The 27078-nt window shown below is 38.7% G+C and overlaps 2 protein-coding genes across 5 annotated transcripts in view; one reads left to right on the forward strand and one right to left on the reverse strand.

Annotated features, from left to right (window-relative positions):
• The window catches only part of SLC6A6 (solute carrier family 6 member 6), a 50636-nt gene extending 47523 nt beyond the window's left edge, over positions 1-3113 (forward strand). For all 4 annotated transcript variants that reach the window (XM_015821583.1, XM_015821586.1, XM_015821587.1 and 1 more), the window contains one exon: positions 158-3113. In XM_015821583.1, coding sequence (XP_015677069.1) covers positions 158-301 — 144 coding nt within the window. In that variant the 3' untranslated portion in view covers positions 302-3113. The remainder of the gene's footprint in view (positions 1-157) is intronic.
• A 7775-nt stretch (positions 3114-10888) lies between these two features.
• Positions 10889-27078, reverse strand: part of LOC107292489 (glutamate receptor-interacting protein 2-like) — a 108192-nt gene continuing 92002 nt past the window's right edge. The window contains exons 21-24 of the mRNA XM_029285156.1: positions 23005-23125; positions 20223-20459; positions 14829-14975; positions 10889-11197 (exon numbers count right to left, since the gene is read on the reverse strand). Of these exons, the coding sequence (XP_029140989.1) occupies positions 11000-11197; positions 14829-14975; positions 20223-20459; positions 23005-23125 (703 nt within the window). The 3' untranslated portion in view covers positions 10889-10999. The remainder of the gene's footprint in view (positions 11198-14828; positions 14976-20222; positions 20460-23004; positions 23126-27078) is intronic.

Below are 27078 nucleotides of genomic sequence, written 5' to 3' on the forward strand. Positions count from 1 at the left end.
AAGCAACAGCCAATAACTACTGTGTATAAACTTCGCTATATTCCTAAGTACCTCTTCCTATTAAATCCAAAATAGGCAACATCTTGACTATTTAATATAGACTTAGCCTCCATAAATTTGGAAGTCTCTTCATTTCCATGTACGCTTTTCTCCCTAGAGGGTGAAGACAATGGCTGCTCCTCGCGAGATCACGCGGTGGGACAAAGAAGCCGAGGTTGCTGCCACGTTCGGCCCTCCTGGCCTGGCCAACGGAGAACTGGCCAAGAAGCCAAGTCATGTCATCGTGGAGACAACAATGTGAGCTCTCTCTATGAGAGGAGGACACCTGCTTTAAAACTGCTGTTTACTAACCATAGAATCTTTCATAGGACCAGGTTTACAGAGCTTTATATTTGCACTAGGGTTATTTTTATTTCTCATAGAGAAAGTAATTTTTTTGTGTGTTTGGTTTTTATTTTTTAATATTTTGTAAAGTAAATCACAGCAGATGGCTGTCCTGCTCTATTTAGAAACAGAGCTTTCATATCAAATTAGGCACACTGCAGGAATTTATCTTCTGTTTTCCACACAAGCATATCTAACTAACTTTTATTCATACTGCTAAGTTACCATGTTTAGTTGATTTTTCTTGCCAACAGTATACCCAGGCGCAATCCTATGCAAACACTGTCTTGCAAATACGCCTCAATGAACATAACGGGACTTAATTCTGAGTAGACATATGTAGGATTGCGCTGATACGTATGCATACATGTGCACATATACAAGCTTTAGATTTCTCTGAGTGTTGATGTGGTTGGGAACAGGGTAGTGCAAAATTTCATTTTGGACTTTTTTTAACCAAAAAAAAAAAAAAAGCTCTGGCATTTTAGAAACTGGTTTTTAATTAACGGTGTGGCACTATCTTCTTCTGGTAGAAGCAGGTAGAATTAAAGAAAAAGTACATGTTTTTATGTTGCTGTGAGCCATGTGGGAATATATTTACATGATAATTGGAAGCTGCAATATTGTAGCTGCAATTGTTGTATGTCACCCAAAGTAATTTTTTTTTATGAGATGGGCGGCCATGTAAATTTGATAAATGAATAAATATAAGAGGGAGTTGGAACCAGGGGAATAATCTGAGCAGCTTGTGAACAGGCTCTAAGAAGGTGGCAGAATCATTCTTGCTGGAAAGCATTTTAACTGATAATCTTTGGGGGGGGGCAGAGGAGATGATTTCTTCCATCAAAGGAAGAATTGATTCTACATTCAGTAACAAGTTTCTATGCAGATTTAAATACAGATTGGAGTACGGTTGAGTTTCTCTTAGATTTAAAGAGTTGATGTAAAATGCTGGTAAGCCTGAATCTGTCACCTAGTGTTATCTCACTCTTAGACAGAAATGTAAATTTGACAGTGTAATCATATAACTAAATGTATAAACTGGCCCATTCTTGTAGTCTGCACCTGAGAAATAAGTCATTTGGACTTTGATTTTGTTAGAACATTAAGTTAGTGTCAGAAAACCCTTTACATAATGCTACATTTACAAAGATACTGCAAATCATATTTAAAGTCACACATTTGCCAAACTTTATCTTTGTTAGAACGAAAAAAGGAGTGGTGGGCCTGTATCGTACCAGTCAGCTAAGTTGCATAGTGTTGAGTGCAGATGCAGAAAAAAGTCCACTAGAACCTATTGATGAAGCTACTGAAACAAGAAAGCACAGAAAGAAAAAGGAGAAAGAGAAAGAGTAAATAGACTGATATTCACAGGGTTAAACTGACATGTATATCCATTGATCCAAGGAAACACAAGAAGATCAAGTAAGTTATACATTTATTTTAGACTGAACGAGGCATAAAATACTCAACGGAAGTTTTATTGGCAAGTTAAGTTCCCCACTTTTTCCAGAATGAGGTTTTGCCTCTGGAAAACTCACCCCAAATCCTGCAAAACGTTTGTTTTCAACCTTCATTGAGTAATGGCTCAATCCTTTTCCATATGGGCATTGATCTTGGGGGAAGGGTGCCCCCTTTAAGCTTTATATTGGTAATAGACACAATTTGAGCAGGATTGTGAGCCAGAAATTGCAAAACCCCTTTCCTTTGTAATCTCTGCTAATTTTGTCTGTCAGTGACAGAAACTGTAGTTGAAACTGGAACTTAGCCAGTATTTGAAAACATTCCTATATGCTTTAAGAAAAGAAAGAAATTAAGAATCAGTTTGTGTCTTATGCTATCTATGGCCACTGCATATGTATTATGCACATACTTGTTATGTTAGGTTTTATATATATATAAACACTATAAATAAAGGACCAAAACAGTTATTTCAGGTGTCTTGTTTAGCTAATATTTGTTTGTGGATGGAATCTGTGATTTATTTTATTTGAGGGAACACAGCTTGCAGTATATGCAGGTGGCCATGAATGGAAATGCTTTGCTTTCTTGTTACCAAGAGCTGATAAGTAAACACTTCCAGAATACAAACCCTTTGGAAATTGTTTATCTTCCTACTGTACTGAAAAATGGCCAGTAAAAAGGTTAGTTACAAAATAAGCAAGGAAGCCAAGAGAAAGCTACTGTTTGCTTTGTTTTCTAATCCTGCAAAACCAAAGATGCAGGGCATTGGTATCGCAAACTCCATTGCATTCCAGATAGGACTGCAGCTTAATTAAATGAAGCACAAGTCACTGGTATCATTGAAGGCAGCGAGAAATTAGGATGAAGGCAAATCTTAACAGTTCGTTCACTTGACTTCCCTGGTGCATTTTACATGAAAGATAGTGCAATATTTTGCTAGTTTCAAGAACAGCCACTGAACCAAAAGCAGATATATCAACCGAGGGGATAATCTAAAGCAGATAGCATGAGAAGATGTATTTCATGAAAAAAAACAGAGAATCAGTCCCACACTGTAGACTTCCATCTAAGAAAAGTAGTACCCAACCTATTTCAAGGTTAAATTCTGTGATCAGAATTGGTTCCTTCCAGCTAAACAGGTTTTCTAATCATGACCTGAAGTCATGAAGGACTCTTACAAGAAAAAAATAAATAAATTGTCACATAAGATTTAGCCCATCAACCTTCAGTTTTTGTTTCAAGGATCATATTTTCATAGAGCAAAACTTGTGAATAATAGAATGTGTTATATCTGAATGTTAAGAATAGGTTCTGCTGAATAAGGCCAATGAATGGGAGGGGCTGGGCAGGGAAAACTATTAATCGTTTGTATTTTCTACTTATTTATGACTGCAAAACGATTGATTTTTTTTTCTAATTCACTTTGTAGAATTATGTGGCCTATTTTATCCATCATTTGTAATGAAGAAGTTAAATATTCAGTATTGTGACTAACTTGTGGGTGAACTGGTTTGGATATAGGGGTGGGGTGGGGATATTCTTAATGTTTATTCAAAGAAATTGTATTTCCAAAAAAGGAGGGGTGGGGACCGGGAAGAACATTAGAGTACAACAATTTGTTGTCGTGGAAGTATGGCTTGTTTCCTAAACTGCTCTAGATATGCATAAGGTGAAAAAGTTTATAACAGGTTTAAATGGGCATTTGCTAATGTCTAGTCAAAACAGTTGGACATAACCTGTGTTTGCAACTGGCCATTTCAGGCTTGTTTCCAACCAAGGCAGGCTCTTTAGATGTCTGGAAATGGGTCCTTCTCTTTGTCCAATCTTTCAAGCTGTCAACATTCTTAGAAGTAGCTATAGTACTAATGGAAGGTATGGTTAAATAATTGAATAAATAACCCACAATGTCACAATATATTGCCTTTAGACATTTGTACTTGTTTATAATGAAACTAAACCTACTAGGCAGAGTATCAGTCCAGCTAAAAACCTAGTGGAAATAAATGATTTGACTAAGAATTGAATGGCCATGGAATTGCGAAGAGGAAGAAGTGGAGAACAGATGATTTCTAACAAAAGAAAACCTAAAATTCTGGCAGGCTTCATTTTTATTTATTTTTTGCTTTTGTGGTCATCATGAAATCTTCCATATTTACACAAAAATAAAGTACCAGGTCAATAAGTGAAATCTGCTTCTGAGACAACGTGTAAATACCAGTGTTGTAAAAGGAAAGTTTGGAGAAGCTAGAAACATTTTGGAATTTATGATTGACAAGTCAGCTGCCCAGAGTCATTTGGTGTGGGCTGACTTAATAAATAGATAAAACAATTGTCATAGCTTGCTTTAGCTAAGAGGGCCTAAGACCAGATATTTTAGTTAACACAGCCACTTATTCCACAAACTCTTTAAATGCACAGTTGCTACAGATATAGGCCAAAAATAAACAAAAAGTGATTGTCTACTGAAAAACAATCTTAATCCCCCGATGCACAATTTTTAATTGAATATTTCTAGCAATCAATCCAAAATTGAAAACTCACTTTTTAAAGTTTTTTATATATCCTAAGCTGAAGTATCTTCCCTTGCTGAAAGCAAATCAGGAACACTTCAGCCCTTTCACCAGTCTTGACCAAATATCTAGTTGAGTCATAAGTGTCTCTACTCCCCTAAATTTGCCCCGTAGTAAAGCCACTGATAGAATCCAAAGTCTTGCTCATAGTATTAAGTAATCTTGATAAACCTAAAGGGCGACTTTTGCAGGTCTATAGTGGTCTACCAAAAAGGATTACACTCTTAATGCTAATCAGTTGACAGGGAAAATCACATAACGTTCAATCACATAACGTTCATACAGTTCCATCTACGGCATTAGTATATTCCATCAGCCCATGTCCAGCTTTCTATCCTGTTTAAAAGGAACAGCAGCCTGCCTAATCTGCATTTAAGCTAAATTACTTTGATTCTGCTATGCAGGAGAGGTGGAAAAGAAAAATTACAATATGCACACTCTTTTCAGGAAAGAAGATAAGGCCATGCACTTAACGAATGTAATATGCTTCTGAGGCATATGTTTCTGTCTGTAGAATTAGATCAGAAACTTAGCTTTACACAATTGGATCCAAATCTTTGGAGAAGAATCAGTATTTTTCTACAGTAAAGTGTGGCAAAAGGAAAATAATACGTTATCTAAAAATATAGAAGTTGACATTTGCAGATTTCAAAATACACACTGTGCAGGTTTGGCCAAAGAGAATACTTGTTCCAGAGATCTACAGGCTCATTCTAAACATGTACTTGCAAACAAGCCATACCGTGTTCAGTGGAAGTTCCTTTCTAGTGACTATGCTTAGGGCTAGAACCCTAATCTTGCAGTTTGTGGCTGGGCTCAAGGAACATATACAGTAGAAAATGTCTAACCCACATTTGCCCAGTCCTGGTTATTTCAGAAGCCAAGTGGACTAAAATAGCTGTCTTTCTGAAGATCGTATTCTAGATTGCATAATTAACATAAGCTCTCTTGGGAAAGGGAACGAGATTGCATAGTTAACAAGCTGTCTTGGGAGAAGAAAGAGGACTAACAAGCTCCCAAATGACCCACTAATGATCAGCAACAGGTGTTACACAGCAACAGGCAGACACTGACATTGTAGCCAAATCATGTTGAGTGGCTGTGTCATTTGCTAGGAATGGAGGGAGTCGGACTGTAAGTAACCAAATGCCAGCCTGAGATTGTTCACTAATGTCTCTTCAACAGACCTCAACCTGTCAGTGCTGTACTCTGATAAATTCACTGTTGTACTAGAACATTTTTGTGTCATTACTGTAGCTGTGCGGTTGCAATTATGAAAGGAATGCCACTCCAGAGGTTTTATGGTTATAAAATAAGGCAGACATCTTTATTTCTACTGAAAATGTTGGTGTGCATTTTTAATTCTGCAAATCCACACTTATGACTACTAATGAGTAGCTGTGTGGATTAAGAGGAGGCTATCCTCTTTTTAAGAATAATTTTTAGAATAATTTTTTTAAAAAGACGTTTTAAAACTGTCATCTTTGTTCCAGAAAGGAATATTTATATAGGAGTAAGAATTTGGCTTGTATTCAGCCCTGAAAATTAGGTGTTTTTTTGGTACAGTATATGTATACAGTAAATGTTTGTATTTTGCAGTTTTATCCGTTTTGCTTTTTAGATAAATGAAATGGGTATCAATATTTTAAAGTCATTTTGCTTTTTTTAAGATGAGTTTGTAATCATTGCAAATAAACAATAAAAACCTTTCATGTATAAAGTGAACAAATAATTCTTGTGGTTTTTTTTTTCTCCAAATGCCTTCAAGTAAGTTTTCATTTAGATACTTATATAAAGTTTAAATGCTATTCTACTGAGTACTATTAACATAAAAATGACATGTCTGCATCTTCACTAATTTATTAAATTGTGATCTGTAAGACTCGTTGATACAGTTTATTATTTAGGGCTTGTTAAAATATTTTATACCATATTTCTAACATTCTTATTAGAATTCAACAGAAAATATTGAAAGAAAGAAATGGCTATGTATAGGGGTACATTTCTACCTATTTTGTTGACCAAGGAAAAGTGGATAGAGTTACTGAGATCCTCAAAAACTGACGTGGCGAGACGTATCGGGACTGTTTTGCCATTGCCGGCAATGGGGTGGGGGCAGCTTCCGGATGACGCATCTGGCCCGCAGGCCGGCAGTTTGATACCACTGCCCAAAAAGAATATGGGAAGAACCGAAGACCATTTGTGAGGCCTCGCTGCACTTTAAGCATACAAATTATAGTGAAAGGTGATCAGTGCCATCACAGCAAATTTGCATTGTGTTATTTTCATGATCAGCAAAAGTAATAAATCAATGGATGAAGCAGTGAAATTTCCCTCGACCCTTTCCTGTTAGAATGAGTCAAATCATGTTGGCACTGTCGTTTTAAAATTTTCATATTAATTTATTTGTTTTGCAAGAGTTGACAAAACCTGAATAACTCATCCCCATCTTATATCAGAGATCCGTATAGATAGTCCTCAATTTACAACCATTTGTTTAGTGACCGTTCAAAGTTATAATGGTACTGATAAAAGTGAGTTATGATAGTTTCCACACATATGACTGTTACAGCATCCCATAGTCACGTGATCAAAATTTGGCCGCTTGGCAACTGGCATGTATTTATGATGGTTGCAGTCATATGATCAACTTTTGCAACCCTCTGAAACAAAGTCAACGGGGAAGTCCGATTCATTTAATAACCATCTTAATAACAGCTGCAATATGATTCACTTAACTACTGTGACAAGAAAGATGATAAAATGGGGAAAAGCTCCCTTATCTGTCTTGCTTAGCAATGGCCTCAATTGTGCTCATAAGTCGAGGACTACTTGTACCAGTGTTTTTTATGACAATGACAGCAATCCTCTCCTTAACAGGAGAGCGTGAAATGAAGTATTTGTTCTCTTGCCTAATATTGGAAGAAGAATTGGAGAAACTCATAATCAACTATAACATTAATTTCTTTCTTTTAAGCCAAGCTGTAGCCTGATGTTGCATTATTTGATATAATTTAATTTTTATTCAGTATTTTTTGAGCTGTACCTGTCTGATTTATTACAAAGAATATACAACAGCTGTTAAGTAAATAAATAAATAGCCATTTTCTCTAAATGAACTACCTCCTACCAGCACGTGTGAAAATGAATTGACATTGAGCAAAGGAAGTGTTCTCGTTTGATTTTTGCATGGCTGTAATTCAGAAGAGGAATTATTGCTATGTGTTATAAAAAAAGGGCATTGCGAGAAGACATGTGGAATTGTTTCAAATGACACAGACAGGATCATGCTTACATGGGACTTTCTGACATTTTCTCCAAGGGAGGCAAAAATTGTATCAGACAAGGTTAAGGGCTCTCCTTCGAGATGGACAAAGGATGTTGGCTAGTATTTTATCAGAGCCAGTGGTAAAGGCATCAAGGCACCAAGGCAAAGGTAGTGGTAAAGGGACCAAGCTAAAAACAAGGAGACTGAGTTCTAGTCCCACTTTACCCATGAAAGCCAGCTGGGTGACCTTGGGCCAGTCATTCTGTCTCAGCAAAAACCCCTCACAAGGTTGTCGTTGCATGGAAAATAGAAGTAAGGTGGATAATTCACTGTCTTGAATTATTTGTAAAAATAATAAAGGTGAGAAATGCATACATACATACAGTCTCCCAGACACCCATGGTTGCCAAGTAAAGATTTTGATTTTGAGCAAATCCTCTTGAATGTTTCAAATTTAACCAGGCTTTTTCTGGTCCAAAAGAAGTCAAATTGTAAACTGAAGAACCATAATAACTAGACCAGCTATGATCCCTTCCACGTGGCTAAGAATTCATCCAAGAGGAAGGAGGCCATGGTATTACTAGGAAAGAGTAATTTCATTGTGTAATTCTCCAAGAGAGAGACCTCCCCTGCCTTAATAGGTAGCACTTAATGGCTACCCAAGGGCCAGACCTCCGAAGTAAAGTATGTTAGAAGCAATATTTTTTAACATTAACTGGAAGTAAAAAAATCCGTGTACAGGTGTCTACGTTCAGCCTCACAGTTACTGTAAAATTAACGTAATAGCAAATTTGAGTTCTGGGGATTTCATAAACACATTTCTGTAGTTATTTGTGAATGTAAAGTCATATGGCAAAGTAAGAATCAGCACTATGACTAAGTTGGGCACAAGCGCTACAGTTTTTCCAGAATGTCAGTAGCAGAATTGTAGAAGATGTCTTATGCTGCCATCTTACAAAGACTTCCTTGAAGTAAAAGCCTGTCAGTAAGACAAGATGTCTTACTTGTTTCCTTTGCTTATATTATAAATCCTTTGGCTCTCATAATGATCATAAAACTACAGCTACCTTTGTGGAAACAGATGTAAATCCTACAGAAAGGTCACTATGATAAGTTAACTTTCTAAAAAAAAACATACATTATAATTTATTTTGCTTTATTTAATTTAAAAAAAATCTAAGGAATTGTAATACCATTTAAATACACAGATTTACAAATAGGTCCAAAACAGGACTAAAATATTCTTTGAATATTGTGCTTTCATAGATACATAAGAAAATTAGCATATAAAAATATTTTGTACAGGAATACACTCTTAATATATGGATAAAAATACACATTTAATGCATTTCATCTTTATATCATTCAAAATGCATAGGAAGGGATACAAGGACAATTTTTAAAGCCTTATTAAAAGTCTTCATTAAAAACCTAATTGAAGCCACATGGAGCTTCTGCCATTATGAGAATATTGCATATAAAACCCCCATTTTCCACATATCCATCAGTATTTCTTTTTTTGTTTTTTTTATGGCACATTATTTAGGTTATGGCAGCAATGGTATGGAATATTGCATACTTTGAGAAGAGAGAATGGCTACAGCTAGAGACAGCCCAATAAGACTCATGCACATCTTGATAAGAAAATCACGGAGATAGCAGTGCTGTGAAATAGCAAAAAAAGATACTGTATATATATGCTCACAGCTTGGACTGGGTTCAGACTAGAAACCTCCTTGGATCAGCACTCATCTAACAGGTGTTTCCAATCTTGACCAAAACGTGGCATCTCAATATGGATCAAAACAGTAGAAAATGACAACAAAATTAAAACCATTAGAAAGGAAGAGAGAAGCCAGTTGTCCCATTCAATGAGGTAAATTCCCAAGTAAAGGTCAACTTAAATAGTCAAAATAAAGTGTGCTTCCATAACCCACTAGCATAGGCAATGACTGGCCAGGTAGAAACCACAAATCCTGGCATTTTCCCCTTTTGAAATGAAGAAATCATGGCCTCTTTTGAAATTGTTAATTGTAGGCAGATAATTAAAAGAATGTGAGAATCACACACACGACAGCACTACAAGAGGATTTGACTCAGGAGGCTGATGCAAGGTCCTGGTTTACAAAGGCATCATGCTCACAAGTCATAGAAGAAAAGGTAATTATTGAAAAACATGGGGATGCTGCTACTGATAGGTTACAACAAAGTGTCAAGCATCATCATGAGATTAAACAATTGTACACATTGCACTGGAGCAACCCACAGAGGATGTACTTGGAGGTACGAAATCTAGAGACACTGTCTCATGCTACAGAGTAACCAAGGTTCCTTCTACCATCACCATCACACAGATCATTAAGGGGAAGAAGACTTTGATGCAAGTGACTTATGTTCAGCTGCCCACTCATAACTGTGTACAAAAAGGACATCTGGGAACAATTTGGGGGCTCTGTTTGTGCTCAAAAATAAATAATGTGGTCCAAGAGACTTCATGTTCCCCATGCAATGCTATATAATAAGTGCTTTCAAGAAATGGTAGATGGAGAGTAAGAAACTCAGTAAGAAATTAAGCTGGGCAATATTTTAAAGGTGAAACATATTTCTGTTACCACCCAAAGAATAAATTACGGGGATTTTGAAGGTGAAAAGTATTTCTGGTATCTCCCAAAGAATAAATTATGGGGAAGGTGTTTGTCAGAGCTTCATCTTCTTGATGAATAGGTTGTCTTTTAAATTAAATCCAAAAGTAAAATGTGCACTTAGTGTCAAAGGGATGCGTGACAGTGATCTGTGAGAGTGTGCAGGGGAACTGAAGAAGGGGCTCAAGGAGTGTTGTAGGGATGTCTTTCACAAAAAAAGGGGAATCCATTTTAAGATTAACTTAATTTGATTAAACAAAACAAAAACAGCACCATGTATCCAAGTCCTTCAAGGCCGGGGAAGAGAAGATTGTGCTCTATTAGCCCATGCATTGGAAACACTCATATGATGAGTAAGGTTGTTCTCCTGTGGGTGAATTATTCTGGGTGGTGTTGTCAGCAACTGGCTCCATCCCTGACTAGTTCACTCCATCTCAGCTTGAACCTTCAAAGCCAAGTTGTGTTGACTTCAAAATGTGATTGGTCGGGGGAGAGGAAACATCTCTTCACAGCAACTGACATTACGCAGATTAAGCATAAGTACGAGTGCAAAAGAAAACAAATAAACAACAACCAAAATAAAAACTCTCACACATCACACAACAGACACCCATTAATTCCTTTGCTCCCACAGAACCTTGAGAAAAGCAGACACCAAGCCTAGCTGTCCTTCAGAGTGTCTGTGCGCTGGTCTTCACCTCCCCTCCAACTGACGGCTGGTCTGGAAAGCTGCTTGGCTCCTGTAGGCAAGTATTGGCAATGAAAGCCAAGGGGTTTCGACTGATTACAAGGTCCAACTTATTTCCTGCCTCAGATATCAGAGGAACAGCCAGAGAGCAATCAAAGTCCCTTGTACGGATGCAATTCACCTGAAAGAAGGGAAAATCCATGGTGAGATAAGAGAAAAAAAGAAGAAAAATATGGAGAGATGGGGATAAAACGAAGCAGCTGCTTCTTTGCCAAATAACCTTGGGGGCAGTAAAGGTGGCCTGCTATGGACACGTAGTCCTCGATTTAGGACCACAACTGGGACAGGAATTTCCATCGCTAAGCAAGGTGGTTGTTAAGTGGGTTGCGCTTAATTTTACAACCTTTTTTGGTCAGTCATTAAACAAATCACTATGATTGTTAAGTGAATCATATGGTGCTTAAGAAAAACTGATTTCCCCCATTGACTTTGCTTGTCGGAAGTCATCTGGGAAGGTCGCAAATGATCATGTGACCCTGGGACATTGTAACCGTTATAAATGCATGTTGGTTGCCGAGTGTGCCCAAAATTTAATCACATGACCATGGGGATGCTGCAATGGTCATAAGTGCAAGGACTGGTTGTAAGTCACTTTTTTTCAGCTCTGTTATAGCTTTAAAGCAGGGGTCTTCAAACTCGGCCCTTTTATGACTCATGGACTTCAACTCCCAGAATTCCTCAGCCAGCATGGCTGGCTGAGGAATTCTGGGAGTTGAAGTCCATGAGTCATAAAAGGGCCAGGTTTGAAGACCCCGGCTTTAAACGGTGGCTAAATGAATGGTGCTACCCAGCCCAAGCCAAATCCTGCTCTGCTGTATTTCAAAACTGAAGGAAAATATCTATTTCCTTGAGGGGGGGGGAAGTGTATAAGGATATGAAATGTTGTATTCTTGCATTCCCTTTAGCCTCCAGACAAGAATTTCAGAGCCAAATGGGAATCCTATCACATCCCTTGTCAGGCAGTAAAAATACTCCCAAAATATACTGGCCACGTTAGTTTTTCAGCTATGAAAAGCTGACCTGTAAACTTTTGTAACCCAAGAGAGAAGGGGACTGCTTACATGTTGAGGATTTTGGAGTTTTTCCCCTTGGAGAGCTTTTTCTCCCTTCTACTTTCTCTATAACAGGCACAACCAAAGGGAATTCTGACATGAACAATATGGATGATCACCAATAGTGGTGGGAACACTTTTGCAGTGCTACAGGGACAACCAGCACAAACCGGTAACAGCAATAACTGGAGCACAAGAGCAGGAAAACCGTACCAAGTGCCTCTTTCGATATTTTAGGAGGAATGGCTGAGAAACAAATGTACTCATCCCAATAAGCTGGCCTGCAGAATATCTAAGCAGGACTGCGAAGGACCCTCTGGTCCATAATGCCAGAGGTGGCCACCCTTTATTAGGGCGGTGAAATATTCTTGAGGGGGATGCTCTTCTAAAACAGGGCAGGCCTTTCAGGGCTATGGGATTGCAGCTAGTTATGTTGGGACATCCCTGCAATGTGGTTGAAGTTGGATCTTTGGAGAGGGGTTCCAAAAGCAAATCTTCTAAATCCAAAATTCTCTCTAAAAATGAATTTCAAGAGCAGGCCTGGAAATTTTGTCCCCCAGTGTGCATGTGCCTCAAGGGCAACTGTGGGGCCCGTGGGGGGTTCTCTCCTGCTTTAGCACTTCTGCATTTAGAGTAACTCCTGGAAGCTTTCTTATGTTCCACTTTGATTCTTGAATTGCTGTGTTTGATTGTACAGCATAAACAAAAGCGAAAAGAGTCTTGGGGGAAAAATAAGTCTTGGGAGACTGAAAACCAGACTATCTTCAGCAAGAAGCAGGCATGGGCCTAGATTCAGGGGCAACAGTGGAGAAACTATGGATATAAGGATGGGCAGATAAGAGGGCAAAATGCATCTAATGGAAGGGGCTTTCCCTGTCGCTTATATTTCTGAAAGGGAAATAATGGCAATTTTTTTCCCTACTAAATGTTTCATAATAAACTGATTTCTAAGGAAAACAAGAGGTTAACAGAACTGGCTTTTAAAGACTGAAAATCAATATACTTTCCCCATTTAAACTTTAATTCCTGGGTATTGGACAAAGGGTTCTCTATCTTCCTAGTGATTAAATAATAATGGAAAATGTTTTTCCCCTGCAGGTAAAGAAAAGATGTCAGAGAAAGGAGAGAGGCTAACTGGCAGAAAAAAAACCAATGACCCTCTTCATCTTCTCTTGCAAAGTTTTGAATCAGGATTGGACTAAATACAGGTAGTCCTCGATTTACAACAGTTCATTTAGTGACCATTCGAAGTGACTTATGACTGTTTTTTACACTTATGATCGTCACAGCATCCCCATGGTCATGTGATCAAAATTCAGATGCTTGGCAACTGGTTCATATTTATGACGGTTGCAGCATTCCAGAGTCGTGTGATTTCCTTTTGTGACCTTCTGATAAGCAAAGTCAGTGGGGAAACCAGATTCCCTTAACAACTGTGTTTCTAGAGCCGTCGTAGCGCAGTGGTTAGAGTACATTATTGCAGGCTAATTCTGCTGACTGCCAGAAGTTCGAATCTCACCAGGCTCATGGTTGACTCAGCCTTCCATCCTTCTGAGGACGGTAAAATGAGGACCCAGATTGTTGGGAGCGATATGCTGACTCTGTAAACTGCTTGGAGAGGGCTGTATATATGTGCTATTGCTGTTGCTACTAACTTAACAACTGCAATAATTCACTTAAAAACTCTGGCGAGAAAGGTCATGAAATGGGGCAAAACTCAATTCACAATTTTCTCAGCAACATAAATTTTTGGGCTCAATTGTGGTCGTAAGTCGAGGACTGCCTGTAGCTCATTTCTGAGACAATCAAGAAGTGTAGAAAAGAAAAATCAGTTGGCAACTTTCAGTGTTTCTCAACCTTGGCAACTTTACGATGTATGGACTTCAACTCCCAAAATTCTCCAGCTAGCAATGCTAGCTGGAGAATTCTGGGAATTGAAGTCCACACATCGTAAAGTTGCCAAGGTTGAGAAACACTGCGTGCTTTCCCCTTCTTGCTGGTTTAAAAACAAATTCCTTCCTGTGGTAAATAACAAGGTTGGGAAAAGGTTTTCTTTGGGGCTGAGGCAGAGGGGAAAAGAAATTGGCTACAGTCATGACCCTGTTTTGCTTCTCCCTTCACCAGCTGTTTTTTAATTTCTTCTGTGCCCGAAGGGAAAGCCATCTGTCCTTCCAATCTTCCATCTCCCAGACAAATCACAGAGATTTTTAACATGAATTTTATTTTAATTGGAATGTTTTTATTGCCTACTTGTATTTCAGTTTGCTTTTAATGTTGCTTGTTTATTTAATTGCTTTTATTAAAGATTGCTTGTTCTTTCTTTTTGTTTATTGCACTGGGCTCCTTTGGGAGGAACGGTGGAGAAGAAGACAATGACTAACAAAAATAATTAAAAATAACTGTATGGCCTTTCTGAGTATGATGACAGGGTGGTGGAGAAAGGACAGAATTATGGAGCAAAAGCTTAGCTGAATACTAGTGCTCTAGAACTGAAGGGGAGATTTAAGAAGACAGAGACATAATTTTAAATTAGTGACACAAACATAGCTGCCTTTCTATGGGTGAAATTGCACAATACAAAAAGAGAGGGAAGGTAAGCACGTTTCAGGTAGGACCTCTAATAATCACAGGCAGCCAAAACCCATGTCTAAAAACCTTTTAAGAAACATTTTTTCTTCCCCATCCTTTGTGATTGATTACCTGGAGGACTCTGTCATAAGGCTTGAGTCCACATTGGTCAGCTGGCCCACCTGGACGGATCATATTCACATAGACACCCTTTTCTAGCAAGCCATCAGAGACACTGAACCCAAAGTCTTCAGTCTCGGGATCCTTGTAAATTGTCATCTATAGGAAAAGGCAACTTTCATTGGAATGATGGTAAAAACGAACTTGGGTATATAAGATGGAGATGCTGAAGAGGGAAAGTGACATTATAAAATATTCAACAACTTGGTTGTCCAAAAGATATTTTTTCAAAAGCAACTGGACTTTGTTTTTCCTTGAAGACATTTCGCTTCTCATCTAAGAAGCTTCTTCAGAACTGGAGAAGTTTCTTGGATGAGAAGCGAAACATCTTCAAGGAAAAACAAAGTCCAGTTGCCTTTTGAAAAAAGCACTTTTGGGACAACCATGACCTGGATGACTGAGAGTCTCCATAGATATTTAACAACTTGGGCAATATGAGGTGTCCATAGTACTACTCTACCTCACTTTTCAGACCCAGAAGACTTGAATTCAAATCCTTACTCAGCCATTGCCATGGGACAATTTACTCTCTTTCAACCTGAATTAGTTAACCAGTTTGGTAAAAAAAAATAATTAGAGGTATAAGATGCATTATAAAGGTTTGCTATTTTCTTTTCCTTGAAGAAAAATTGAATTACAGGTAAATAAGGGTTGTAAACGTGTTGTATTGCAGGAACATTTTTGATTTTTAATAGAATCATCCATAGAACTGTGCCCACGAACCCAGATAATACAACTTTTATCCTGCTCCAAAAGTGTAACACTGTTTTATTTAGAACAATCATGAAGCCAATAGAAACCATGATTTCTAGATGGATAGAAGACATTTATGTGCAAGAACTTCAGTCATCCACACGTTAATAAAAATAATAAAGGTACATAAAGGTAATTAAGCTCCTATATTCACTTAGCTCGAGCGTTTCCCAACTACTCAGTACTATCCTTGAAAGCTTCGCTGACTAGACATTCAGCCACCCAACCCCATCCGTTTTTTGCAGAGATTTCAAAACTGCATCACTCAGTAACACAAATCAATCTGAAAGATACAAAGTCTGTGATTGGCTTTGATTCATTAAGATTGGATAATCTTTGACTGTGTTATCATAAATTATCCTCAATGCTGAGATCCCCAATATCTCCTGGACCTTTCCTTATCCACAACAACCCAGTGCATTTCAGTATTTGTGTTGTGCTTTTATCTCAAAAGACAAATTGAGCTGAAAAAAAGTAGAGGACACCTTTGGGGGGGAAGGGAAAAGGAAAAAGATCAGAGTTGGAATAAAGAACTTCTTCTTTATTGGTGAACGGATGTTTGTGACTGATCTCTCCCAACACGACAGCCATGTTAATGGCCAAGCTACCTTGTAATAGGTCTTCTGCTGTGTTCCAAATTCCAAATGTGCTCTTTGTTCCTAAAAACTGAAAAGTGGACAACCCTTTGGTGTCAAAATTGGTATCATTAGCCATGCTATGTTCAGGTTTTGAGAAGGGGGAAGGAACCTTGATAAGATACCTTCAGATGATCTTTCTCTGTGATTGGAACTGCCTGTCCTCTTCATATGGTCCCCTGCTACCTGCCACAATGTACCCCCCCCCCCAAAGATACATACTGGGAATTTTAACCAAAAAAGCTATTCATCCCAGAGCTAGAAAGAGAATTTGGCTATGGAAAAGGTAAAGAAGCAATCAGAAATTTACAACCAATATGGGCAATTATGAAAAGAGAGTTATTAGTTACACTTTTATTAGTTACACTACATTTGGGTAACTCTGTGGTGCTCACTGGAGATGAGGAAAGGCTTAGGTGAGATGAAAAAGAAGGCAAGAAAGGAGACAGATTTCTAATTAGGGAGGCGAAAGAGAATGAAAAGTACTCATCACCTTGGGCCAAAGAGGCAGGAGAAAGCTGTTTGATGGTCAGACAGGAAACAGAATGAGAGAAGGAAGTAAGGTAAAAAAAAATGCTATTGTTTTCAAAACCTGACTATAGGTTGAATTAGGGTGAAGGATATTTTGTAACAGGGATGTAGAGTTTTTTTTTTAATTGGAATGCCAGGGTTGGACAAGTTAATGATCAATACTCACTGAGTGAAGTCACTTGGGTTTTAGCCAACATGCTGCAACTTATCTATGAAAAGACTGGAAAAAGGTTATGACAGAGTAGATATTTGATGGCCAGTTGAGGCGATAAAAGTTCCTTTACCTGTCTCTTCTCTCCTTCCAACCCTCTTATAAGGCACTAAGCTTGGCGGAAGCAATGAAACTACTTTGCTGAACAAGGGATGTATATTTTGAGAACTGCCTGGTTGAAGGAACTCTCAGGGCAGAAAATAAAAATATAACTACCTACTAATTATGTAAAGTGGTTTTTTTTTTAAAAAAAAGGAAAAATAAAGTTGTTCAAAAGAGTTATGATTTTATTTTCTCCACAAGGGCATTTAGTACAAAAAATGTAGAATTTCTATTATTAATGAAAACAGCATATATCTATATTGCAATCAGATATGCTAAAGGGAGCCTTAAATATTACAGCCTTAAAGTTGCTATTTTTCCATTCAGTGAATAGTTGTGTTTCTCTTAAATCTGGCATATATTCCAAAAGTCTTCAATTAAAATTAATTTCAGGAAAGGCAGGGGCAAGAATTCCTTTAGAAGTCAGAGGCTTTGGATGGCAACAGTTTTGCAGAGCATTTGCAAAAGTAATCCTTTACATTTTTATTAGCAAACTAGCTAAGTTGGGTTAGGTGGACAGTATATGACAAGTATATGACAATTAAGTTGACACTTGGCTCAAAATTCATTAAGTGTTTCTCATCAAATTGATGTCAAATGGGATTCAGTCCTAGGCCTTTTACTATATACCAGGGAGGTAGGGAGGTGTGAATATGTATATATGTATTTTATTTTATTTTATTTTATTTTTCTGAATGGATTGTTGAAGAGATAGAAGAGCTCCTTAAGGAACACTTGTTATCAAATTATCAAATGACACCAAACTGGTAGGATAGCTAATATCTTAGAAGATAAGAAAAAGAACTTAAGAGCAATCTTGATCCTAGAGAAGAAGCTAAAATTAACAGAATGAAATTCAATAGAGAAAAATGCAACGTTCTTTAAAGAGAAATCAAATGCATAGGTAGGATGGAGAATATCTAGCTTGAAAACAGCACATAAAAATACTGGAATAATGGTTGATTGAAAATGGAATAAATAGCAGCAGTGTGATGTGGCTGACAAAAAGAGAAATTCAATTTTAAATGTTATAGAAGTTCAATTTCCAAATTGTGAGAATTGCTCCACTTTATCCTCCTTTAATCCAATCTCACCTCCAACAATGTCTTCTCCTGGGCACAGCTTTTAAGGATTCAGAGAAACTGGTAGTTTATAGATGGACACTGAAGATCATCAGTGGGCTAAAAATAACATACTTTGAAGAAAGAGTGAAGGAATTGGGAATGTTTAGCCCACCAGGAGGGATATGATAGTATTATTTAAATATCTGAAAGAAGGACATACCAAGTTGAGACTTGGATAATGGATCCAAGCTATAGGAAGATAATTTCTAACAGAATATTAGGGGAAAAAACTTGCTAAAAATAGTAACAATTTGATGGTAGAATTAAATACCCAGTGGCCTCTTATTCATTGAATGTTTATAAGTGGAGATTGATCAGCTTCTTGTTGTGGATGCCTTGAGCTGAGCAAGGAGCTTTGACTTAAGGACTAACTGTACCGTTTTAACTTGAACCTAAACAAAATGCCAGGATTAGTCTCCACATTTACTGTAAATAAAACCACCCGTATTTTATTGAATTTCTTAATTTCTTAATACAATATCACGGCTTCTGCTGGGTTTTTAACCCCTATGAAAAACAACTGGAAAACTAAGAGGTCTGGAAAAAGGAGTATAAGGCAGATTTCACACCTTAGAAGGCCCACTGAGGCATATTCATTGAAGTAGTAAAATAAAAGCAAAGATGGGGGAATTAGGATTGTTTTCTAATAACTGTCCATAATAATAAGAGACCCCAAGTATGGTTAGTTTTAGTTTTAAGAAGTAAAATAAAAAAGCAGTTTAAAACAGGTTGCCTCAGCTTGCTCTCAAATGAACCCTTGACTATGTAAATAAAGCGCTTGATTTTTAACTAAATCTTGAAGTAGTTCCAGTAACCAAAAGTCTTGTGGGAAAGGCCGGCGCCAGAGTAAATATTCCCATGCAAGAGGTTAATGGTTTACATGTCATTAGATATCTCTGATAACCACAGAATTTGTATTTTGAACCTCCAGTCTTTCAGAATGATAAACACAAGAAAAGGAAAACATCATTGTGGGTCCAGTACAGAGGTCCTCACCCAGTCTCTGGCTGCCACCAATAAAATGATATTTGGACAATTATGAAAAATATGGTAGACATTCTCTTCTTAAGCCAGGCATGTGGGGAACTCCATTCTTCTAATACTAGTGGCTCATAAAAGCTGCTTCTCTTGTCATTGGAGGACTGCCTTATACTTGGTCAGTAGCGACTTTCCATGGTTTTACACAGCTTCTCTGGAGATGGAGGGGCTAACCTTAGCACATCTCATTGATTCCTACTACCCTGTTCCCCCGAAAGTAAGGCCTACCCTGAAAATAAGCCATAGCTTGATTTTTGAGGGTGGGCCTAATATAAGCCCTACCCCAAAAATAAGCCTTAGTTTTGGGGCGAGGCACACCTAAAAATCAAGCTAGGGTGGAGGTGGGGTGTGTGGATCTGCCCCATGAGCTCTACACCCACTTAGCTTGCAGCCAGGTCTCTCCTCGCCGGCCCACTTCTTCTGAGGCATATTCTGCAGCCAGGCCTACATTTCGCAGTCAGAGGCCTTTCTAAGAAGGCCATTGCAGCCAAGAATCAAGCTATGGATTCAATCCATAGCTCGGTTCTGCAAGAGATCTGCAGCTGAGGACTGAGCTATGGACTGAATCTGCAGAGGCCTTCCGGAAAGGCTTGACTGCAAAATGCAGGCTGGAATGCAGCTGCAGCATGAAGCTGCTCCTTCGGCCCAAGAAGAAGTGAGCCGGCTAGGTGGGGCTGTCAGTGCCAGAGGGGAGTAAGACATCCCCCAAAAGTAAGACCTGGTGCCTCTTTTGGAGGCAAAAAAAAAAAAAAAGATCCATGCTTATTTTTGGATAAACACGGGCATTTGATCCTCAATCACAGTGAAGCAGTCAGTGAAGCAACCACTGTATTTTCTTTAATTGTTTTTTTAAAAAAATAAAATAAAATACCAGGGTCATGAGAGATTATCCCACAGATGCCAAACTTACTATGAAACCATTATTCAGCATGCACATGTGCAAGACACACACCTTATGCAGCTCAAGAGGAGTCGGAGACATGATTTCTTGAATCTCATCCTTTATCGTCTTTATCTCCAAATCCTTGTCATTCTTAGTAGGGGTCACATTGTTGTTGCTCTGCACTTCACCTGAGCTCTTGGGGTTGCTCTTCCTTGCTGGGCTCAGTCCTGACTGGTTCACAGAGTTCCTGGGCAATTTGCCCCCATCAAGGCTCAGATTATGTACACTGCCAGCCATGATGGATGCCTATAGGAAACAAAAGCAAACAAAGAAAAACAATAGAATGGGATCAGCCATATACAAGAAAAAGGAAGACTTCATAGGTTGATATGAAACGAAAATCTTCAGCAGTGCAGATATTAAATTCTGCCTTTCTCCAACAAATATCCAGAGCTCTCCTAAGGTAATCTCATATTTTACCAACTCTTACATATACCTAGCATTCTCTCCTTCAAAAGAGAGCTAAGAAAACACTGGCAAACAAGGACATTCTGAGACATTGTAAGACACAATGGTCAATACGCTTCAGATGTATTTGCTACTGAATGGCAATTTCTGTCTCAGCTTTGTCATGTATCCACTGGCTTCTGTGACTATGTTAACTGTCCACTGGGACACACAGCCCAATGTGTGTCACAGTATGTGAAGAGACACCGTGTTGCAGTGTTCCACGTCATGTCGCCCTGTTGGCCTTAGAAGGAATTTGATTGTTCCAAACAAATCATGAGTCATCTTTTAAGTTAAGTTTAAGAAAAAGGATAGCAAACCCAGATTTTGCCTGGGCAATGTTATGAAAGGCATGTCAAGCAGCTTGACTACAACTTTATAAAAGGTTATTCTGAATTTTGGAGAACATAGTGTTCTAAAACCTGTCTGTGAATTTGTTGCTTTCTTTATATCTGTGGTCCTCAATGTGTGATCTGTGGACCACTGGTGAGTCCACCTGGTGCTCTGGTCTCCAGCTTCCCCTGTAATCAGCTCCAGTCAACTGGCCAGCAGTCTGTTTGTTGTCTAAGTCTTGCCTTCTTCCCACATTCTATTATTATTATTATTATTATTATTATTATTATTATTATTATTATTATTATTATTATTATTATTAGGAAAGAATCAAAGGAAAGTCATAGTGAACTCTGTGTCACTATGAGGAAGACAAGAACTGCTTAGCAATAACAGAAAACCAGTTATTCTAAGGCTAACGAGTAACAGGAAGTGGTTTAGATGTGTACGTGTCTGAAAATAACTGAACAGCAAATTCAATTGAAAAAAGGAAGCATGTACTCAGAGACAATGCTCATGAATAGTGTATGAAATGCTGAAGGAAATAACAACAAGGAGAATGGAGTCAAGGAGTTCACCACAAGACTTCTGATCCAGACTGTCTACTGGTTTCTACACTATCTTCCTTGACTTCACATCAAAGTCTGGCCAGTCTTGTTATGGGATGGTATGTATGTTTCTGTGCATGATGGAGAAAGTGGGAATTATTAAAACTGCAGAAATAAACCAAATATTTTTGTTGCTTATTTCTTGCATTTCGTATCTACTGTTGTCCCCCAAACTTTGTGGCATTGGTCCCTAGATGCAACTGTCCCTATATCTTGATGTGGAAAGAAAGAATGCTTAGCATAGTCTTCTGGAATTCTCTGCTATTGCCAGGTCCTTGGATGCCATGAAAATCTCCAGGGCAACCCTTCTCAATTTCCATTAAGAGATTTCTCTCTGTGGAGCTCACAGATCAGTGGCAGACACTCCATGGGGCAGTTTACATGGAGTCCTTGAAACGGTATCACTAAAGGAAGGGTAGGAAACTGCAATATTGCCAATCTGCCTGGTTTTTACAAAGCAATGGATTAGTGATGGTGTCTGCTCTTTCTAGTTTACACAAGCATTTTAAAAATGTTTGTAGATTTTTTTTTTGTTCCTGTCGCTTATCATGCTGGATTAGTTAGTCATTTGCAAAAAGGGATGCTTTTGAAAACCAGTTCACTGAAGTGTTCGAATGATCATAAATATAGCATTGTGAGTACTAAAATACAGGAAACTGACAATACGAATAAATCTTCAGAGCCATTACAAATATTAAGTCCACCTCGAGTTAAATGTAACTGTGATCTCACACAAGCAAGCCAAAACCAAATGTATAAATAGGAAATGCAGTGATGAACATCCCAAACGGCCATTTTATTGGGCTGGAGGGCATTTGCCCCTTTTCTTCTGTGTCCTGTTATTATATGGCAAATGGCACATAAAGTAAATCAGTGGGAAATTAATACTTGGAGGGAGGTTGTTGTTGTTGTTTTATTTTGTTTTATAAAATTTAGCTTTAAGAAAACTCTTAAAAATAGAGGGGATGGGAATTTTGCCCCATTTTACAACCTGGCTTGCCATAGTTGTCAAGTGAATCCCTGCAGTTGTTAAGTTAGTAACACAGTTGTAAATGAATCTGGCTTCCCCATTGACTTTGCTGGTCAGAAGGTCCCAGAAGGTGATCATGTGACCCTGGGACACTGCAACCGTCATAAATTTCAGTCAGTCACCAAGCATCTGAATTTTGATCACGTGACCCTGGGGAAGTCACTTTTTTCTAGTGCCATTGTAATTTTGAATGGTCACTAAGTGATCTTTTGTAAATTGAGGACTACTTTACCTGTAAAGATAGTCCAAGTTGTCCCTAGCTTTGCTCTCTGCTCTCTACACCATGGGTTGAGACACACTTACAAGCACAAAGGGGAAAACATGGTAGGCACAGCAGTGCTGCTAGGCATGCCCGCTTTCGAAAAGTCATTACCTCAATCTCCCTCAAAAGTTCAGATTGGCCGCATGTTTCCAAGTCCTCCAAAGCTTCTCCAAAAACGCGCCAAAAATTATCCTCATGTGGCATCTCAAGGCCATTTTGGCGGGTGGGATATCTGTTGTAACGTAGGAACCAAAGATTGTCAGCACTCTTCTGGAGCAGGAGGGAAGCTTCAAGGCTACAGCAAGTGGCTCGCCAGTAAAAGCAGAGACTTGGCAGAGTCTTCATATACAAAAGCAAACAACATGAATTTTTCAGGCAAGAAAGAGTCCAAACACAGAACCTCCATGCACTTTCACTAACAGGGCAAAAGTCCTTCAAAAGGAAGAATTAAACTGGCGTAGCAATGTCAAGTTCAAGAGGGTAAATTAAGAAGTGCCTGTAGGAAGATTGTAGGTTTAGGAAGACGTGTTTTTTTTTTTGTGAAATAGAGAAGTAAAAGAAAAAAAAAGATGCATGATGGGTAAACCAGGAGCCTCAGAGACTGTTAGTACAAAGGCGGATGGGACAAAATTCAGATCTGAGACACAGAACACCTGAGAAGAGAGAGAAAAACACAGAGGGTAACGGACATGGTGAGAAAATGGTAAATACATCAGGTTTCTAGGGGAGCATATAATGTAAAAAAGATGTATATAGAAATGATTTTTCCCTTGATTAGGCAAGCAATTAAATACAGGTACAACCACAACTGAGCGCAAAATTTCTGTTCCTAAATGAGACAGTTGTTAAGTGAATTTTGCCCCATTTTACGACCTTTCTTGCCACAGCGAATCACTGAAGTTGTTTAGGTAGTAACAGGGCTGTTAAGTGAATCTGGTTTCCCCACTGACTTTGCTTTTCAGAAGATCGCAAAAAGGGATCACATGACCCGGGACACTGCAACCCTCGTAAATATGAGTCAGTTGCCAAGACGGTTTAATTTTGATCACGTGATCATGGGGATGCTGCAATGTCATAAGTGTGAAAAACGGTCATGTCACTTTTTCCGGCGCCGTTGTGACTTCATACGGTCACTAAATGAACTTATTGTAAGTCGAGGACTACCTGTAATTAGCACAACTTCATACAGAAGACTGAGCCGGGCCGGTATATAAAAACCAACATAGGTTTCATTTGTTATGTTCATTGTTCAGGATTTTTATTTCCAACAGTTTACAACTCAAAACTATGGTGAAAAGCATATTCTGGTAGAGCAGAAAGAGTTATGCTTATTGTTAACCATCTCTCTTCAAAAAAAGATGGCTAAATCAGCAACTCCAGTCCAATCATCTGATGTAACTTTCCCATGGGCATTCTCACTGGTGTTTGGGCTGCAGCTCCCAGAATTCCTAGCCATCATGCTCCATGGCTGGTTGGGCAATTCTGGGAGTTGTAGTTCACAAAACCAGTTGACACCAGGTTGAAGGAGGCAGCTTAAATAAATAAATAAATGGGGAAGACCCAGCTAGGATATAGAATAACCAAGAAGGGCTAAGAACTGTTGTGTTTCCCCGAAAGTAAGGCCTACCCCAAAAATAAGCCCTAGCTTGATTTATGGGGGTGGGCCTAATATAAACCCTACCCCCAAAATAAGCCTTAGTTTTGGGGCAAGGCACACGCCTAAAAATGAAGCGAGGGTGGGGGTGGGGGGGTGGATCTACCCCACGCACCCCACACCCACTTAGTTTGCAGCCAGGCCTCTCCTCGCCGGCCCACTTCTTCTGTGGCGTCTTCTGCAGCCAGGCCTGCATTTCTCAGTCACAGGCCTTTCCAAAAGGCCTGTGCAGCCGAGAACCGATTTATGGATTCAGTCCATAGCTCGGTTCTGCAAGATCTCTGCAGCTGAGGACTGAGCTATGGATTGAATCCATAGCTCGGTCCTTGGCTGCAGAGGCTCCTGACTGCAAAATGCAGGCTGGAATGCAGCTGTAGCATGAAGCTGCTCCTTCGGCCCCAGAAGAAGTGGACTGGCTGTCAATGCCTACTGTGAGTAAGAAATCCCCCCAAAAGACCTGGTGCCTCTTTTGGAGGCAAAATAATAATAATAATAATAATAATAATAATAATAATAATAATAATAATAATAATAATAATAATAATAATAATAATAATAATAATAATAATAATAATAATAATAATAATAATACCCGGGGAAACGTGGTATTAAGGGCAAACAGCCCCATGGTTAGATTCAAATGTGTTTTAAGATACTCTGTTCTGTTGGGGACAATGCCACTCCCAATATGTAAAAGAGCTACAGTAATTCCTCTCAGATTCAGTTACACTGTAATATAGCAAAATATACAGCTGAAACAGAGCAAACAAACAGAACCAGACTTAATTCTTGAGGATTGAAAATTAAGTGGCAGAGTTTTTTCTTTGGGAAAGAAAGAAGATCCAGCCATTCCCAAATTGTATTGCAACATTTTACATTTTACTCTCTTCTTTCTAAGAGATAAGAGGCTGCCATTTCCTCTCAAGTAGAAAGAAAGAAGAAAAAGAAGAAGAAGGTCTTACATTTAGGAGGAATGGTGCCAAAGAAAGCAGAATTTTTTCTGCAACCCTGACATGAGATGAACTGGAATTCAGTGCCAGGAAAAGAAAGGGTAAACAAACAATTTTTGCTTTAGTCAGTTTTCTAAGTCAAAAAACCAGACAGCAAGCCCTGGTATTTTTCCTCCAAGAAACTCCACACCAGGTTTAGGTGTCACTTCTTAGTTTTGAAAGGGAAAACAGGAATTACAAATGAACTAAAGTTATGAAATGGTTTTGGAAATCCATGCCAAGGGAATGATTATCATTTTAATGGTTTAACACTACAAAAAACTGTGACACAAATAGACAGAATGCTGAACTGAGGTTTTTTGTTTTTTTAAAATGTATGCCACTGCCTTCTGTTGTTCTTGTAACAGCCTCATCTCAATTGCTTCCTCCCACCACCCTCCAATACTTAGTTATGGGGTTCTTTTGTCTCAGACTGCCTTTGTTTTCATGTCCATCCACCGTGGAAGTCACTGTTGGCATTTCAAAATTCCACCTCAACGATTTATGATCCAAACAATTTGAGGCCCCTTGGCTGAAGACCATTTTCAGATGGAGTATGCCTGAGATATCAAACAAAACCAATTCTGTCTCCTTGGCAGCTTCAAGCAATTGAACCAAGAAAACTTGAAAATTGGACAAGAATAAAACTGGGTAGCATAGATTAAATTCGATTCTAGAAGTCTCTCTGCTGTTGTAAATAGCACTGCAGTTCACAGGGATGACTAGAAGTTAGCTTTCAGTACCAGGACATTGCTTTGCATGTTCGGTTCTAAGCGTATTACATTTTCCTTACACAAACAAACAAGCAGGAAATAGATAATTTTAGACATATAACCATGCAATAATTTTCACACTGGGCTAAGGATGTGGTCAGAAAAGCTAAGGAGGGGGTCATGACAATGTGATCAAGGCTCCATCCATTTTTTCTGTGTGACACATACAAAAAAAAACAAAACAGGTGGAGTTTTAATCCCATTGTTGTGGCTGCCATCTTGACTTTTTCAACCATACCTGGCAGACACCCTTGCAGCTGGCCATTAGAATCTTGTTGCTCCAAGATCAGATGTAGAACACTGAATAACAGAGTATCATTATCAAAGCAATACGCCAGAAAGGCAACTGGAACATTGAAAGGAGGCCAAATGTTGATGTCAGAACATCAAGTGCATGTTATTCCACACAAACCGGAGTGAAGACAACAGGGAGGCAAATGACAAAAGCAGCATTTGTCTCCTTTGGACATGCATTATTACACTGCATGCACATGTGAGAAAAAAACAAGCTTGCATCATGAAGATAAGATGCTGCTTTCATCATTTGGCCGAAATGAATGGAATCTGAGGATGCTTCTGCTGCTGTACCACTTGCAATCTCCATTATGTTCACAAAACACACGTGCAAGCTTAGTTCTGTATGATATATTCCATTTTCAGGAAACTAGAAGTAGTTTCAGGGTGACCCGCTCCCTCCTTCAATTGAGGGGGGGGGATCCCCTGGAGGGGAGGGCCGAGGATTTTGCTCAATATCTGCATGACAAAGTCG

Source organism: Protobothrops mucrosquamatus, unplaced genomic scaffold, assembly GCF_001527695.2.
Source record: "Protobothrops mucrosquamatus isolate PMUCROS unplaced genomic scaffold, P.Mucros_1.0 scaffold1358, whole genome shotgun sequence".
NCBI lineage: Eukaryota > Metazoa > Chordata > Lepidosauria > Squamata > Viperidae > Protobothrops > Protobothrops mucrosquamatus.